This window comes from Schistocerca nitens, chromosome 1 (assembly GCF_023898315.1).
Source record: "Schistocerca nitens isolate TAMUIC-IGC-003100 chromosome 1, iqSchNite1.1, whole genome shotgun sequence".
Taxonomy (NCBI): Eukaryota; Metazoa; Arthropoda; class Insecta; order Orthoptera; family Acrididae; genus Schistocerca; species Schistocerca nitens.
In genome coordinates this window covers 831,739,925-831,756,623 of record NC_064614.1, presented here as the reverse complement: position 1 = coordinate 831,756,623, position 16,699 = coordinate 831,739,925, and the positions used below count along the sequence as shown (strand labels likewise).

Sequence of the window (16,699 nt, the reverse complement as noted above, 5' to 3'; positions counted from 1 at the left end):
GGCAGGCTTTGTTGTTGTTTGCCCGCCCATCAAAACGGCGGCAGCCGTTGAGAGGCACGACTCAGAGCCTGGCGCGATGGATGAAGCGCCACTCTGCGAAGTGAGTATATTTGCCACCCGCCATGAAGTGGTTGGACGCTGTGGACTCCCAGGTGCACTCGAACACCTTCCCCTGGTCCGGTTTCCTGAGTAGGATGTTGCGCAGGCGCTGCCTCAGACACTCGCGGAGCGTCCGCGAGAGAAGACGTTTGGCGCCCCCTCCCACCCGGACATGCTCGACGCCAGTGTTGACGGTGTGTCCCACGCTGTCATCATCGTGCTGCGGTCCATCACCGCCTTCTTCGAGGTGTTGTGTAGTCCCAGGCGCCGCCCCCTCCGTGGCCAGCTGCGTCACCCCTCCGATGCCGCCGTGTTCCGCGTCGTCAGCGATGGCGGGTCGGCCGTTGACTTCCACCTGAAACTCGGACAGCAGTTCACTTCAGCGCCCGGTGATGCCACGCGGCGCTAGGCGCCTTGTGGCGTTCCTGACGCGTGTCCACAGTGACTGGATGTCGCCTCTGTCACGTGCGAGGTCACCCTCAGTGCTGCCGCTAAGGTAGGTGGCCAAGTCGGATCGACTAGACTCCCTCCCCAGTCGGCGGCGCGCGGCCGTAGATAGAGTGGCCCAGGCGATGTCGCGGACGGTGGCGTCGTCGCAGTGCAGCATGCGGAAGCCGTGGACGATGGTCGAGATGTCTGCGGCGTCCGCGTGCGGCGTCAGGCCGCATCCTCCCTCTCCCAGCGCGAGGTACAGCTGTTCAGTGGACGCACGCTGTGGAAGGAAGAGCCATGATTTGACAGCTGCTTTCACTGCCTTGTCGAGTGCAGATAGCGGCCCTTTGCGTACCGCTCCGCCCCGCATGATAAAGTCAAGCCTAGGGAGGAGGAAGACACGCACAGCGTCAATATTCTGCCAGGGAGCCAGCAGGGAGGCGTCCAGGTGCTGCAAGTCACGTCGAATTGCCGCGATCGCATCCGTTGGCGTCTGCGAGACTTTATACCCGTTTGGAACGCCAAGATGGAGGTAGGCCTCACCTGCACCGAGCACAGCTGGTTCACCCCCTTGCAGGGCGAATACCGAGCCTAGTGTCTCCCGACGGCGGATGTGAAGCGTGGCACACTTCGACGGCTTGAAGGTAAGCCCGGCCCACGTCGCCGCCTCACCCACAACATTGAGGAGCGTCTGCATCGCCTCTGAATCCCGCGCCAGAAGCACGATATCGTCCACATACGCCAGTGCGCTCACACTGACGCCGCTAAGCGGAATACCACACTCATTTCTGAGCGAGGTTGCGGCGCGAAGTACCGGCTCGAGCGCGAGGTTAAAGACTATGGGCGACAGTGGACAGCCCTGCTTGACCCCCGCCTGGATCTAAATCTCCTCCGTTAGTCCGTCAGATGTACGGACGCGGGTGGAGCAACCATCGTACATGTCGGCAATTAGATGGTGCAATTGCTCTGGCAGTCCCATCCTGCTCAGTACTCCAAGGAGTTGAGCGTGAGGCACTGAGCCGAAAGCATTCGCCAGATCAAGCCAAGCAAAGCATGCCTGGCCTCCCCTGCGCCTTGCATCATCAATCGCCGTCTGCACAATGAAGTTGTGCTCATAGCAGCCTTCAAAAGTGCGGAAACCCTTCTGTTCTGGGGAGAGCAGGTTCAAGCGCTCTGCCCAGAGGGTAGTACGATCCGCAACAATTGCAGCAAAGAGCTTAGAGATGGTGGAGCTCAATGCTAAAGGCCGCCATTTCGTCACGTCTGAGACGTCCCCTTTCTTGTGAATGAGGACGGTAGTGGATACTTTCCACTGCACCGGAGTCTTCCGCTCATTCCAGCCGCGCGAGAAGATCTTAGCTAGCACATGGCAGCCAGGATCCTCGCGTCGCAAGTCCGAGTAGGTGACTCTGTCTGCCCCAGGAGCAGTATTGCTCGCCTTCTGGAGCCGCTGTTGCACCCCCGAGGGGGGTGATCGGTGGCAAGACCTCCTCGCTGACATCAGGAGGCGTGGTGGCGGCAAAGTCCGGGACAGCAGCTGGTGCATCTCAAACGGAAAAGTCTGATTTGGAGTATATTTTCGTAAAGTGCTCCGTGAGCACGTTGCCATCGATTTAGCAGTACGGCGACGTCTCGCCAAGTCGATCTCCAGCTGCCTGGCGTTGTGGCTTCGTCTCGGCGATCTCGGAGATGAAGTCCTCGACGAATGCGTCCCACTGCTGGTCGTGGACGCTGTCCAGGGCCGCCAACCAGCGCCGGTGCCTCTCCGTTAGCCGAGCGTTGGCGGGGGCGGAGCTGCCTCGGTTGCGCCCTGTTCGGAGGGTACAGGGGGGCGTGTCGGGTTTGGTGGAGGACGGGAGTTTTGCGGCGGAAGGTCAGGACTGGGACGGTTGTTACCTCGTCGGCATCTCCTCTTCTTGCTGCCATGTCTCGGAGATGCAGCTGCAGTCCCTCCGTTCACGTCGCGCTGCTCCGTCGTCTGCGTCGGTGGTGGTGCCGTGCTGCCATCTGGCGTCGGCCGCGCAGTGCTGCTTTCGGTCGCCGCGCCGTTGACAAGTGGCGCAGCGGTAGCAGCACGGGCCGGTGTAGCTCGCGCCGGTCTGGCGTTCGGGCCCGGCGCACCGCGGCTGTTGTTCGCCGCGCTGCCATCAGATGGCCCAGCGGTCGCCCACGCCCCGCCGCCGGCGCGAGAAACACGTGGTGTAGCTCGCGCCGGCCGGGCGCTCGGGCCCGGCGCACCGCGGCTGTTGTTCGCCTCGCCGCCAACAGATGGCCCAGCGGTCGCCTGCGCCCGGCCGCCGGCGCGAGATACACGAGGTGTAGCTCCCGCCGGCCGCACAGACGCGTTGGCTCGCGCCGGGCCGCCGTTACGCGGACTGGGCGGTATAATGCGCCGTCGGTCTGGAGGCGGTGTTGTGCGTCCTGTAGCACGGCGTCTGTCCCTCGGTGGGGTGACTATGTGCCACTCGTTGTCTGAAACAGGAGCTTTTTGATTAATAGCACTCCCTGCCTGAGCGGAGGCGGAGTGACTGGCGTCACTCGGCGCAGCCGCCGGCAGGGCAGAGGAAAAGCGGCGCGTGTACGTCTGCGACTGTACAAGCACCACACAGTCCGGTGCATCGCCGAACTCGCGGCCCTCTATGCGTCAAACAGGGGCGCGGCTGCGCCGTGTGTGACGACACAACCGGCCGCGGCGAGCGAGGCAGCCTGCCTGCACCCCCGACCCGCATCGCAGAGCCACCTGTTGGCGACGTAGCGAATGCGGGCGGCAGTCCCTGGCCAGTACCCACGCTCCCGACAGATGGTGGGAGGGAGGCGCCTGCGGCAGCCGCACGACGTGGCCAGCGTACGCCACTGGGTGCAATGGCCGGTGTGGCCAGCGGCGAGCCGCGGCCTTTGTCGGACACTGCGCCTCTGGCCGGAGCGACGCGTTCGGCGGCAGGCGTCGGCAGCGTGCTGCCTTCACCTCCCGAACTTGCGCTCAGCACTCGTGGCGACGCGGTTGACGTCGCGGAGCGTATCGGCAGGGGGATGCCAGACCTCCTCGGCGTGCGCACACACATAACGCACGACGTGGGGGTAGCAACCGCCGCCGTCCTGGGTGTCGCAGACGCCTGCACACTCACACAGGGTGAGGGCAAGGCAGCCTGTGAGCCCACCACCCTGCTGCGGGTCGGGACCGCCGCGTAAGTTAGTCCTAAGTCCAGCCGGTCTGTCCTACTAGCTTCGGGGACCGGACTGGGCTGTGGCCATAGCCCCTCTCTATTATCTAAGGCTAGGCGGCCTATGGTACTAACTTCCCGAGCCGCTTTCGCCTGTGGCTTTTGCCGAGCACTAACTAAGGACGAAGGGCCTGTCCTACTAGCTTCGGGGGCCCTCGCCTGTGACCTCCCGCCGGCCGACCTCTCTGGGTGCCCCAGAGAGCCAGACACGGCATCGTGTCCAATACTCTCTCTCCCCCGACTGGCAGCGCCGGGGGATGCGGATTCTGCATTGCAGAGCCGCTGGTGTAAACGCAGCGTCTTCAGCCGCGGGTCGCGTCGGCCGCAAAACGCGCACTCGAATACGGGGAACGTTTCCGGGTCGTGCAGCCTCCTGTAGTGGCGGAGAAGGGCCGAGTGGTCCTTGTACTCACCAAAAGTTAGCCTTCCTGCAGCCTTGGTGACGAAGCAGATCCGGCAGCGGAAGACGTCCGCCGGCAGCGTCACCACGAGCTCCATTGTTCAGGTCGCGGACCTGAAACAGGAAAATAAGCGCGACCGCTTCCCGGTGCTGAAATAAGTCCATTTCAGCTCATGTTAAGCTGATAAGAACAGATTTTTATTTTCAGAGATAATTCTTAAAATACATTACTATGAAGTATAATTTTAGAAAAGAATATTCAAGACTCTATACAATACGAGTTTTACAGATATATTAAGTTTAGAAAAGATTTAAGAAAAACGGTTCTAACCGTACTTCAGTATTATATTGCTATTCTAGTTCGTGGGTTAAGCACACTACTTAAATATCATGAGGCCGCGTTAGGCGCGGATACTTCAGTATATTACCTTAAGATTAATCCTGCGGTAGGCGCGGCCTTATTTATGTCAGACCAGGGGTATGTTGGGCTTAATTTAGGAGTTATTTTATTTGATTCATCTCCATGCCCTGACAGCACACTGCACATGCACGGCTGCCAGCAGCTGGTGCGCCACGCACGCATGCGGGTCACACTCAGCCGGACTTCATCCCTCTGTCCGCCTTGCGGCAGACGTCACTGGGGTGTCGCGACAGGAGGGCGTTGCTTCCCACGCTGGCTGGAGACTGCCGGGCAGTAGGCACACGCACGGCGCCGCCTAGCACCGCGCCAACCGACGTGGGGGCCATATTCGGCGGACACCACGGAGGGAGGGGCACCAGGCAGCACCGCACGCACCGCTACTGACTCGGCACTGCTGCAGTGCGGCGCGAAGATGGTGTAGCGCCGCAGGTCCCGCGTCGTGAAGGAGAATCTCGACACCGACGTCACGAAGGCACCGACCTCGAAGTTCTACGACGACTGCAGTCTCGAGGGTCTCGCAGCCTGACGTCAGAGCATGCCACAGTCTAGGTGGACACATACTGGCGATGGCCAGTGATGTGTTCCACGTAGATGTCGCGGGACCACTTGATGGTGTCGGACACCATCAGTCGGCGCATCAGTTGGCAGTAGCGGCTGGCGATGCCTAGGTGCCGAAGCACCGCATCGTTCTGGCGGTCCCACGCCCCCAGACTGCCGACAACCAGGGCGTCGACAGTGACGGAATAGCCGCGAGCGGCTAATCCGCGCGCAACGTCAGCGTACTTTATCCTCTTCAGTTGCCGAGCGTTGTCGAGCGCAATCCGCCTATTCTCGAAGGGGATTGTCACATCGACGATGGTCACAGTCTTCGCGGCCTCGTCAGTTATTACGAGGTCCGGACGCAGCCCACTGCTGTCCCCTATGACGGCTTGGTTGATCCTGATGTCAGGAACAGCAGTGTTTCCTCTCCTTGGCCGCCCAGCGACTGCTGTCGCGAGGCGGTTGAGGACTGCGTTGTGACGATACTGCAGGGCTGCTGAGTGTACCATACACGCGTTAATCACGTGTGGGAGCGTCTCGTTGTTGTGGCCACAGCGTCGGCAGGCTTTGTTGTTGTTTGCCCGCCCATCAAAGCGGCGGCAGCCGTTGAGAGGCACGACTCCGAGCCTGGCGCGATGTATGAAGAGCCAGTCTGCGAAGCGCGTGTATTTGCCTCCCGCTATGAAGTGGTTGGACGCTGTGGACTCCCAGGTGCACTCGAACACCTTCCCCTGGTCCGGTTTCCTGAGTAGGATGTTGCGCAGGCGCTGCCTCAGACACTCGCGGAGCGTCCGCGAGAGAAGACGTTTGGCGCCCCTCCCACCCGGACATGCTCGACGCCAGTGTTGACGGTGCGTCCCACGCTGTCATCATCGTGCTGCGGTCCATCGCCGCCATCTTCGAGGTGTCGTGTAGTCCCGGGCGCCGTCCTCTCCGTGGCTGGCTGCGTCACCCCTCCGATGCCGCCGTGTTCCGCGTCGTCCGCGATGGCGGGTCGGCCGCTGACCTCCACCTGCAACTCAGACAACAGTTCACTCCAGCGCCAAGTGACGCCACGCGGCGCTAGGCGCCTTCTGGCGTTCCTGACGCGTGTCCACAGTGACTGAATGTCGCCTCCGTCTCATGCGAGGTCGCCCTCAGTGCTGCCGCTAAGGTAGGTGGCCAAGTCGGATCGACTCGGCTCCCTCCCCAGTTGGCGGCGCGCGGCCATGGATAGAGTGGCCCAGGCGATGTCGCGGACGGTGGCGTCGTCGCAGTGCAGCATGCGGAAGCCGTGGACGATCGTCGAGATGTCTGCGGCGTCCGCGAGCGGGGTCAGGCAGCATCCTCCCTCTCCCAGCGCGAGGTACAGCTGTTCAGTGGACGCACGCTGTGGAAGGAAGAGCCATGATTTGACAGCCGCTTTCACTGCCTTGTCGAGTGCAGATAGCGGCCCCTTGCGTACCGCTCCGCCCCGCATGACAAAGTCAAGCCTAGGGAGGAGGAAGACACGCACAGCGTCAATCTTCTGCCAGGGAGCCAGCAGGGAAGCGTCCAGGTGCTGCAGGTCACGTCGAATTGCCGCGATCGCATCCGTTGGCGTCTGCGTGACTTTGTACCCGGTGGGAACGCCAAGATGGAGGTAGGCGTCGCCCGCACCGAGCACGGCTGGTTCTCCCCCTTGCAGGGCGAATACCGAGCCTAGCGTCTGCCGACAGCGGATGCGAAGCGTGGCACACTCCGACGGCTTGAAGGTAAGCCCGGCCCACGTTGCCGCCTCACCCACAACATTGAGGAGCGTCTGCATCGCCTCTGAATCCCGCGCCGGAAGCACGATATCGTTCGCATACGCCAGTGCACTCACACTGACGCCGCAAAGCGGAATACCACACTCATTTCTGAGCGAGGTTGCGGCGCGAAGTATCGGCTCGAGCGCGAGGTTAAAGACGATGGGCGACAGTGGACAGCCCTGCTTGACCCCCGCCTGGATCTCAATCTCCTCCGTTAGTCCGTCAGATGTACGGACACGGGTGGAGCAACCATCGTACATGTCGGCAATTAGATGGTGCAATTGCTCTGGCAGTCCCATCCTGCTCAGTACTCCAAGGAGGTGAGCGTGAGGCACTGAACCGAAAGCATTCGCCAGATCAAGCCAAGCAAAGCATGCTTGGCCTCCCCTGCGCCTTGCATCATCAATTGCCGTCTGCACAATGAAGTTGTGCTCATAGCAGCCTTCAAACGTGCGGAAGCCCTTCTGTTCTGGGGAGAGCAGGTTCAAACGCTCTGCCCAGAGGGAAGTGCGGTCCGCAACGATTGCAGCAAAGAGCTTAGAGATGGTGGAGCTCAATGCTAAAGGCCGCCAGTTCGTCACGTCCGAGACGTCCCCTTTCTTGTGGATGAGGACGGTAGTGGATACTTTCCACTGTGTCGGAGTCTTTCGCTCATTCCAGCAGCGCGAGAAGATCTTAGCTAGCACATGGCAGCCAGGATCCTCGCGTCGCAAGTCCGAGTAGGTGACTCCGTCCGCCCCAGGAGCAGTGTTGCTCGCCTTCTGGAGCCGCTGTTGCACCTCCGCGGCGGTGATCAGCGACAGGACCTCCTCGCTGACATCAGGAGGCGTGGTGGCGGCAAAGTCCGGGACAGCAGCTGGTAAATCTGTAACAGAAAAAACAGATTTAGAATATACCCCCTTAAAGTGCTCCGTGAGCACGTTGCCATCGATTTGGCAGTACGGCGACGTCTCGCCAAGGACGCGCTGCATCGCCTTGCGCCGGTCCGCGCGGTACAGCTTCTGAATCTCAGACGCTGCACTCGCGTCGTACCGATGCTCGGCGGCCGCCGCACGCCGTGCGCCACGTCCACCGCGCTGCCCACCGCGGCCACGTGTAGGGGCAGGGGGAGGGGGATTGGCAGCAGCGTCGGCGCGGCCCTGGCCGCGGTGCGCTGCTGCTGGTGGCCCATCCTGTCGATCTCCGGCTGCCTGGCGTTGTGGCTTCGTCTCGGCGATCTCGGAGATGAAGTCCTCGACGACCGCGACGAATGCGTCCCACTGCTGGTCGTGGACGCTGTCCAGGGCCGCCAGCCAGCGCCGCTGCCTCTCCGTTAGCCGGGCGTCGGCCAGGGGAGGGGGGGGGGCGGAGGTGCCTCTGTTGCGCCCTGTTCGGAGGGTACAGGAGGGCCTGTCAGGTTAGGTGGAGGACGGGAGTTTTGCGGCGGGAGGTTGGGACTGGGACGGTTGTTACGACGTCGGCGTCTCCTCTTCTTGCTGCCATGTCTCGGAGACGCAGCTGCAGTCCCTCCGCTCACGTCGCGCCGCTCCGTCGTCTGCGTCGGTGGTGGTGCCGCGCTGCCATCTGGCGTGGACCGCGCAGTGCTGCTTTCAGTTGCCGCGCCGTTGACAGGTGGCGCAGCGGTAGCAGCAGGGGCCGGTGTAGCTCGCGCCGGCCTGGCGCTCGGGTCGGGCGCACCGCGGCTGGTGTTCGCCGCGCCGCCAACACATGGCCCGGCGGTCGCCAGCGGCTCGCGCCGGCCGACCGGACGCGCCGGCTCGCTCCGGGCCGCTGATACGCGGACTGGGTGCCCGACGGTCGCTACCAGATGGCGCAGTGGTCGCAGAGGTGGTCGGCGTAGCCTGCGCCGGCCGGGCGTCTCCTGGTGTAGCTCGTGCCGGCCTGGCGCTCGGGCCCGGCGCACCGCGGCTGTTGTTCACCGTGCCGCCAACAGATGGCCCAGCGATCGCCCGCGCCCCGCCGCCGGCGCGAGAAACACGTGGTGTAGCTCGCGCCGGCCTCCGCTCGGGCCCAGCGCACCGCGGCTGTTGTTCGCCGCGCCGCCAACAGATGGCCCAGCGGTCGCCCGCGCCCGGCCGCCGGCGCGAGATACACCAGGTGTAGCTCGCGCCGGCCGCCCAGACGCGTTGGCTCGCGCAGGGCCGCTGTTACGCGGGCTGGGCGGTATAATGCGTTGTCGGTCAGGAGGTGGCGGTCTGCGTCCTGTAGCACGGCGTTTGTCCCTCTGTGGGTTGACTATGTGCCACTCATTATCTGCAACAAGAGCTGTTTTGTTAGTAGCACTCCCTGCCTGACCGGAGACGGAGTGACGGGCGTCACTCGACGTGGCCGCCGGCAGGGCAGAGGAAACGCGGCGCGTATACGTCTGCGACCGCACAAGCACCACACCGTCCGGTACATCCGCCGGGCTCGCGGCCTTTGGTGCGTCAAACAGCGGCACGGCTGCGCCGTGAGTAACAACACCACCGGTCGCGGCGAGCGAGGCAGCCTGCCCGCCACTGTCCACTCGCATCGCAGAGCCACCTGTTGGCGGCGTAGCGAATGCGGGCGGCAGCCCCAGGCCGGTACCCACGCTCCCGACAGATGGCGGGCGGGAGGCGCCTGCGGCAGCCGCACGACGTGGCCAGCGTACGCCACTGGGTGCAATGGCCGGCGCGGGCAGCGGCGAGCCGCGGCCTTTGCCAGACACTGCGCCTCTGGCCGGAGCGACGCGTTCGGCGGCAGGCGTCGGCAGCGTGCTGCCTTCACCTCCCGAACTTGCGCTCGGCACTCGTGGCGACGCGGAGCGTATCAGCAGGGGGATGCCAGACCACCTCGGCGTGCGCACACACAGTACACACGACGCGGGGGTAGCAACCACCGCCGTCCTGGGCGTCGCAGACGCCTGCACACTCACACAGGGTGAGGGCAAGGCAGCCTGTGAGCCCACCACGCTGCTGCGGGTCAGGACCGCCGCGTATGTTAATCCTAAGTCCAGCCGGTCTGTCCTACTAGCTTCGGGGACTGGACTGGACTGGACTGGGCTGTGGCCATAGCCCCTCTCTAATATCTAAGGCTAGGCGGCCTATGGTACTAGCTTCCCGAGCCGCTTTCGCCTGTGGCTTTCGCCCAGCACTAACTAAGGACGAAGGGCCTGTCCTACTAGCTTCGGGGGCCCTCGCCTGTGACCTCCCGCCGGCCGACCTCTCTGGGTGCCCCAGAGAGTCAGACATGGCATCGTGTCCCATACTCACACTCCCCCGACTGGCAGCGCCAGGGGTGGCGGACTCGGCATTGCAGGACCGCTGATGCGTCCGCAGCTTCTTCATCTGTGGGTCGCGTCGGCCGCAAAACGCGCACTCGAAAACGGGGACCGTTTCCGGGTCATGCAGCCTCCTGTAGTGGCGGAGAAGGGCCGAGTGGTCCTTGTACTCGCCAAAAGTTGGCCTGCCTGCAGCCTTGGTGACGAAGCAGATCCGGCAGCGAAAGACGTCCGCCGGGAGCGTCACCACGAGTTCCATTGTTCACGTCGCGGACCTGAAACAAGAGAATAAGCGCGACCGCTTCCCGGTGCAGAAATCAGCCCATATCAGATCGTATTAAGCTGATAAGAACAGATACTACACTTTTTTTTTTTTGGGGCCTCCTTCCTCCCCTATAGCCCTACCTTGTCCTCTCCAAAAATGCCGCCATCCTCCAGTGTCAACGCAGCACGTAAAGCAGGGTGCTGTTAGGAGCAAGCCTTATTGCCATAAAACGAAAATAAAAGCAGAGGCACACTCTGCTATGCCTCAGAGAGCGATGACACACTTCTCAGAAGAACACCTCACTCTGCAGGTGTGAAACAAGTGATGGTTTTGAAACGAAAGGAAGTAAAGAAATAAAGACATAAATGAAAGCAAAGTAAAAACAGGGACGGCAGCACACACAAATGAAAAACGGAACTAGCGAGATACTCCCATCGCCCATAGAATTAACGAAATAATAATCTTCTAAGATATATTACGTGTTTCCCATTTTACCAGGAATGCCTCATTTAAAGGTCATTCAATTCCCATGTAACCAATTGTCAAATCATTTATATCGCAGAATAGTCTACTCCAGTGATGCCCAGAAGGCCAATGTCAAATTTAGGGTATAGGAAGTCGAGGGTAGGTTGAGAGTCGCAGTGATATAGCTCCAGGGGTAACCCAGCCAATACCTGGACGCGGCGCCTTCGTCAACCCTGAACACCATTTGGTATCCATGAATCATGGCATCCTTCAAAAACCGAGTAAAGGTATTGGTGTATGTACGGTCAGATTCCGTCAGGCGATGCTGGCTCCACAGGTAGTCCATGAAAGAGACAGCATCGGTGAGGGAAAGCTCATAAATCGTGAAAATGGTGTGGCCCAAGAGCCACACCATTGCGTTACGTCGCGTTCGGGGGTTGGTCTGAATATCAGGCGTAAGGAACCAGTCGGTGGACACATTGTCTGGTGTCGTCCCACCAATCAGCGCCAATAGCACACGTGCAAGGTCCCACACTGCTGTTATGTGAGGACATAAGAGACGGTGCTCTCTGGTGTCGACGTCACCACATCGGCCGCAAGCAGCCGAGGGCCGTAGACGGATGGCCGCCAGGCGATGGTTAGTGGGTATTAAATTGTTGACAACACGATACCAGAGCGCCGAAACTTCCGTAGAAAGGGTGGAGTTGTTGATATTAGCCCAAACATGGCGCCAGATGATTGACGGTCGTCTGCCCTCCAATTTATGCGGTGTGGGCTGGCCGCGAAGTGCATGGTAAAGGCGCCGCGATGTGCGCGCCGTGTCCGTGGCTACTGTGAGGACATAACTGCGGTGGAGGTAATAGTCCTTGACCGTCGTCAGCCGGAACGGAATATGCGTCAAACAGACCGGTGCACGCGCCGAGTGTGGACGATAACGGTCGAAGAGGACCGCTGTAGTCCCACCGGGGTCGGCGTCGCGCAAAGTGGCGACACGGTGAAGCAGAAGGGCCGCACATTTCCGGGAAAAGTCAATGAGGCCGAGGCCGCCATCGACCTTCGGCAGCGTACAAGTCAGCGCATCAACCTTGAACAGCGCATGCCGCCACAAAAGCCAATATACCGCTTGTGAGATAGCTCGGCCGATCTGTTTCGGTAGCGTAAGGAGTTGGGCGACATACCATGCCCGTGAGAGGAGATAACCATTAATCAGCTGGATGCGTTGATGGAGGTCGAGTCGTCGATCAGCGTGGCGCACGCAAAGGCCCCTGATGCGTGTTAGAAGCCGCCGCCACGTGAGTGTTAACATACGCTGCAGACAGGCAGTCACCTCAAGACCCAAGATACGCTGTTCCCCCACAACTCGGTACCAGGGGCGTTCGCCGGTCAATGATCGTGGCCCCAGCGGAAGCAGCACGGTCTTGTTGGGATTTAACTGAGCACCGGAGGCCCGTTCGTAAACGTCGAGAACGCGGCGAACGGAATCGATGTCCCTGGCGTTAGCAACAAACACACCAACGTCATCGCGACACCGTCGACCAACCGGCCAATGTCACGCAGCATGGGGTCCAGTGCTAAGGCAAACAAATACATCGACAAGGGACATCCCTGTCGAACTGACCGTCTGATGGGAATGGGGCGCGACCGGCAGCCGTTCACCACGACAGTGGAATTCGCCCCATTCAAGAAGTGCCGGATGATGCGGATGAAGCGCTCCCCAAAACCCATCCGCGACATAACGGCCAGCAGGTAAGGGTGCGAGACCCTGTCAAAGGCACCGGCGAAATCCAAGGAAAGAATGGCAGCCGGGGTGCGAGTGTCGGCGGTGAGGAAGACAACATCGCGGTACAGGGAAGCGGCGGTGAAGATGTTTTAGACGAGAGGCCACACATCGTGCCACCAACTTATAGTCAGTGTTAAGAACAGTGATAGGACGCAGGTCGTGAGCTCGACAGTGACCAGTCACCTTGGGAATAAGGGCAATACGTCCAGTTAAAAATTCGGCGGGTAAGTCGCATCCAGCAAAAATCTCCTCGCACATTCTGCAGAAACGGTCGCCGAGCAGGTCCCAAAAATGTTGGTAGAACTCACAAGGGAGACCGTCGGGGCCAGGTGACTTGTGTCCCGGACAGGCACGGAGGACAGATGTGAGTTCGGCGAGTGTCAGGGGCTCGGTTAAAGAGCCGCGGTCATGACGATCCAAAGAAGTTGGCACCCCCACTGACAAGCGCACGTTGGGCGGCGACGTCGACCTCAACATCCTGGAAGAGGTGTGTGAAATGGTCCGTCAGGTGTTGGAGGACTTCACGGTAGTCTGTGATACGCGCACCATCGTCTGTCTTAAGGCGCAGAACGGTGTTCGTCTTGGCACGAGTTCGTTCAGAGGCAAGGTGATAAAGGGATGGCTTCTCGCCTTCAATCAGGGACGCAGAACGACACCTCACCACCATACCGTCGGCTTTCTCCCGAGAGAAGCGAAGGATTTTCGCTTTAATTTTGTGGAGGCGCATGCGGAGCTGATCATACCTGTCAGCAGGAAGAGTCAGTGCGTCAGTGAGACACTGCTGATAGAAGGCTAACGTGCTACGCTTCCAGTGGGCGACGTCGCGACTATATTGCCGGAGAACACGTCGCAGCCGGGGCTTCGCACAGTGGAGCCACCAAACCACCGTGGTAGGGTACCGGGAAGTGTCCGCGAGACAATCCTGCCATGTTTTCGTGTCAAGAGCACAAAGTTCGGGCATTGGCAGATGAAAGGTATTCATCTTCCAAGAGGTGCCACGAGGAACCGGGGCTGGACCCGCGATATGCAAGGAACATGAGTACGCACAGTGGTCACTAAAGGCCACGGGTATGACTTGGACGGCACAAAGGGCGGGAGTCAAATCAGTCGAGACATAAACACGATCAATACGGCTGGCTCCAGTGGGATAGATGTGGGTAAATTGCGTGTAGGCGGGATGAAAGTGGCGCCATGTGTCAGTAAGGTCAGCCGCTCGAAGGAGTGAAGCGAGCGCTTCACACCGCATAGGCGTCGGGACCTGGTCAAATCCGGCGACCACACAGTTGAAGTCTCCGCCAAAGACGATAGGGCGACGAGCTGCTAAGAAAGGGGGGAGATCAGACTGAAAAAGTGTCGTTCTCTCATGCCTGTGGTTAGCACCTGAAGGAGCATAGACATTTAGAAAAAGGACATCTTGAAGGATACATGCAAGGACACGACCGTTGGGTAGCGTGGTAACATGGGATGGAGTGAACTCTGATCGGTAGAGCAAAGCAGTACCCCGCCGGGCGTCAGGGTCGATGTTATACAGTGCCTCATAACCAACCAGGTCAGAGAGAAAAGGGGCACAAACCTCCTGGAGAAATACCACATCAAACGCACCAAGGCGGAGAAAGTCCTTCAGAGAGCGAAGTTTTACCGGGTTGGAGATGGAGTTGATATTGACCATTAAAAGGGAGAGGACTCCCGGCGGACGGTCAAAGGCAGGCATGGGAGAGCAACACAGAGGAAACAACGGCAAATAGGGTCACGGCCGTAGGGAAGCAGGTGTGGAAACATCCACACCGGAACCCAGCTATATCACCCCGGATGTGAGAAACAAATACCAAGCAGCTCATGTGGGGAAAGCCCACTCAATCACGCATTTCATCGCCCTCGTCGTCAGCCCAGTTCAGTCCTCCCCCATCGGCGGGATAGTCCGAACTAGGCGGCGCAGACGGCGCAGTCGCAGCGGTATGTGAGAGGGTGCGAGTGCGCTGCAGCGGTTGTTCGCTACTCTGTTCATTTTTACGTTTTGCGGGGACTGCTCCCCTATCTCTGGATGAACTAATGAGTGCATCTAATTGGCGAGCAGTTTTCCGCATACCGTCCGAGCGGTCAGCGGAAACAGAGCGTGTAACTGATGAGGCCTGAGATTCAGCCTCACTGCTGCTCTCAGGAGGGGGACGTATGACGCCCTCCTCCTCCGCCTGTTGTTCTTGGCTCGCCTTCTTGCGCCTATGACGACGCCGTGGGGACTTAGCGTCATCCGCCGGTGGGGGTGGGGTAGCAAGAACTACCTCCATCTGTTCTACAGCGACCACATCACTCGCCATAGCAGGCACATCAGACGCCGCCGGCGGTACCGCCACAACGGGCGCCTGGTCCGGGATGGGTCCGTCAACCTGTGCACTGGGTGCCAGTTGCACTGCATCTGGTGGGGGCGACACGTCAGGTCGCTCAGCAGGACGGTGGGCAGCGCCCGCCACCACCTCGCTGAGGAGAGGCACAAGGTCGGTACCAGCAGCGCGTTCCCGCGGCAGTTGCGCTGGGCGCCGGCGCGGGCAATCCACGCGGAGATGCTCCGTCGATTGACAAAGGGAGCAAGTCTGCGGTTGCCCAATATATGTGACCTGGGCCCTGGTACTCGCAATATTTAAATACGACGGTATGTGCTGGCGGAGGTCCATGCGGACACTACGAACGCCGCTGTTGCCCTGGAAATGGTAGGCACTGCCCCACCTCTCATTCGTGATGCTGAGCACCGTGCCATACCGCGACAAGACACGGCCGATAACTTCATTGGGACACTCAGGGGGTACGTTGAACACCCGCACAGTCCGTATGCCAAACCCAGACGGCACGATTGTCACTGTTCCGACAGAGCCATCGAAGTAGCGGAACGGATGTTCGCCCGCTAGAGCCAGGCCATACTTTTCGTATTGCTCCTGGTTGACGAATTTCACAAATAACGAAAACAAGACGAAATCCAGTTGGAAGGTGTCAACATCATGTTCCGGTACACGTAGATCGCCAAAAATCCATTCTTGTATTTCAAACGCGGTCGGCCGTCTTGCCGCCCTGTCGAACACACACTGAATACTGTTCGACCGGTTGGTCATGTCACCGCAAAAACGTCAACGACGGAGAAAGCAAGAACAAACGAAACGACCTCGATCGCTAAACGCGAGAGGCGACCCGCGACCCGCGACAGAGCCCAACAGAACGCTCCGCTCGCGGGGTGCTTCTTAGCCAAAAGGCAGAGAAGCGATAAGGAAAACCTTTTTTTTTTCTTTATTGTAATTTGAACACCCCCATACAAAGGTGGGCTGGCAGCGGAACAGTGTACTCCGCTCTTCAGCCATAGGCAGTACAAGAAAAAAGAAAGGGAGACAGACAAGTAACAGAATGGCGGTTTAAAAAACAGGAGATACAATAGTTAAAAAACATGAAGCCGTTCACACTCGACGAAACAACAAGAAAAACGGCGGCACTGGGCACAAACACCGACGAGGTAGATGACGCATGTGAACGAAGGAGCGTGGACGGCGAAAAACACTGATGCACAGACACGACGGCACAAACACTAAACCGAGGGCGACGATCTCCGGCGCGCGAAAGTTCACGATGCGTGTGCGAGTCCGGGGACCTGCCAAGAGAGGAGGAGGAGGAGGAGGAGGAGGAGGAGGAGTGGGAAAGCGAGAGGGGAGAGCAGGGACGCCACGGGCAAGGGAAAGAGGGGGGGAGAGAGGAAGGAGGAGGGGAAGCCCGGAAGAAGAGGGGTGGAGGGAGGGGACGGGGGAAAAGGAAAGAGAAGGGAAGGGAAGAGAAAGGAGGGAGGGTGCCTAAGGGAAAGGACGCCAGGAGTGAGGGGGGGCAGGGTCAAAGTTGATAGGAGGGGTAGATGGAGGGGACGAGGACATCATCAGGGAGGGGGAGCTGGCGGAAGCCACCTTGGGAGAGGGTAAGGAGGGTGGAGAGATGGAGACCGGGTGGGACATGGGAGTACAGGCGCGGCAGCGGGCGGGGGTGGGAGAGGATCGGGGAGACGAGCGGGTGAGGAGGATCGAGCTTACGGGAGGTGTAT

The 16,699-nt window shown here is 60.1% G+C and overlaps 2 protein-coding genes across 2 annotated transcripts in view; both read right to left on the bottom strand.

Annotated features, from left to right (window-relative positions):
• Positions 1–2,144: 2,144 nt before the first annotated feature.
• Positions 2,145–4,250, bottom strand: LOC126206739 (translation initiation factor IF-2-like). Its single transcript, XM_049938880.1, has 3 exons — positions 3,216–4,250; positions 2,428–3,121; positions 2,145–2,341 (listed from the first exon to the last, which is right to left on the bottom strand). The coding sequence occupies exons 1-3, from the start codon at positions 4,248–4,250 to the stop codon at positions 2,145–2,147; spliced, it is 1,926 nt and encodes a 641-aa protein (XP_049794837.1).
• Positions 4,251–5,118: 868 nt separating this feature from the next.
• The window catches only part of LOC126206573 (uncharacterized), a 58,010-nt gene continuing 46,429 nt past the window's right edge, over positions 5,119–16,699 (bottom strand). The window contains exon 3 of the mRNA XM_049938879.1: positions 5,119–5,726. Within this exon, the coding sequence (XP_049794836.1) occupies positions 5,119–5,726 (608 nt within the window). The remainder of the gene's footprint in view (positions 5,727–16,699) is intronic.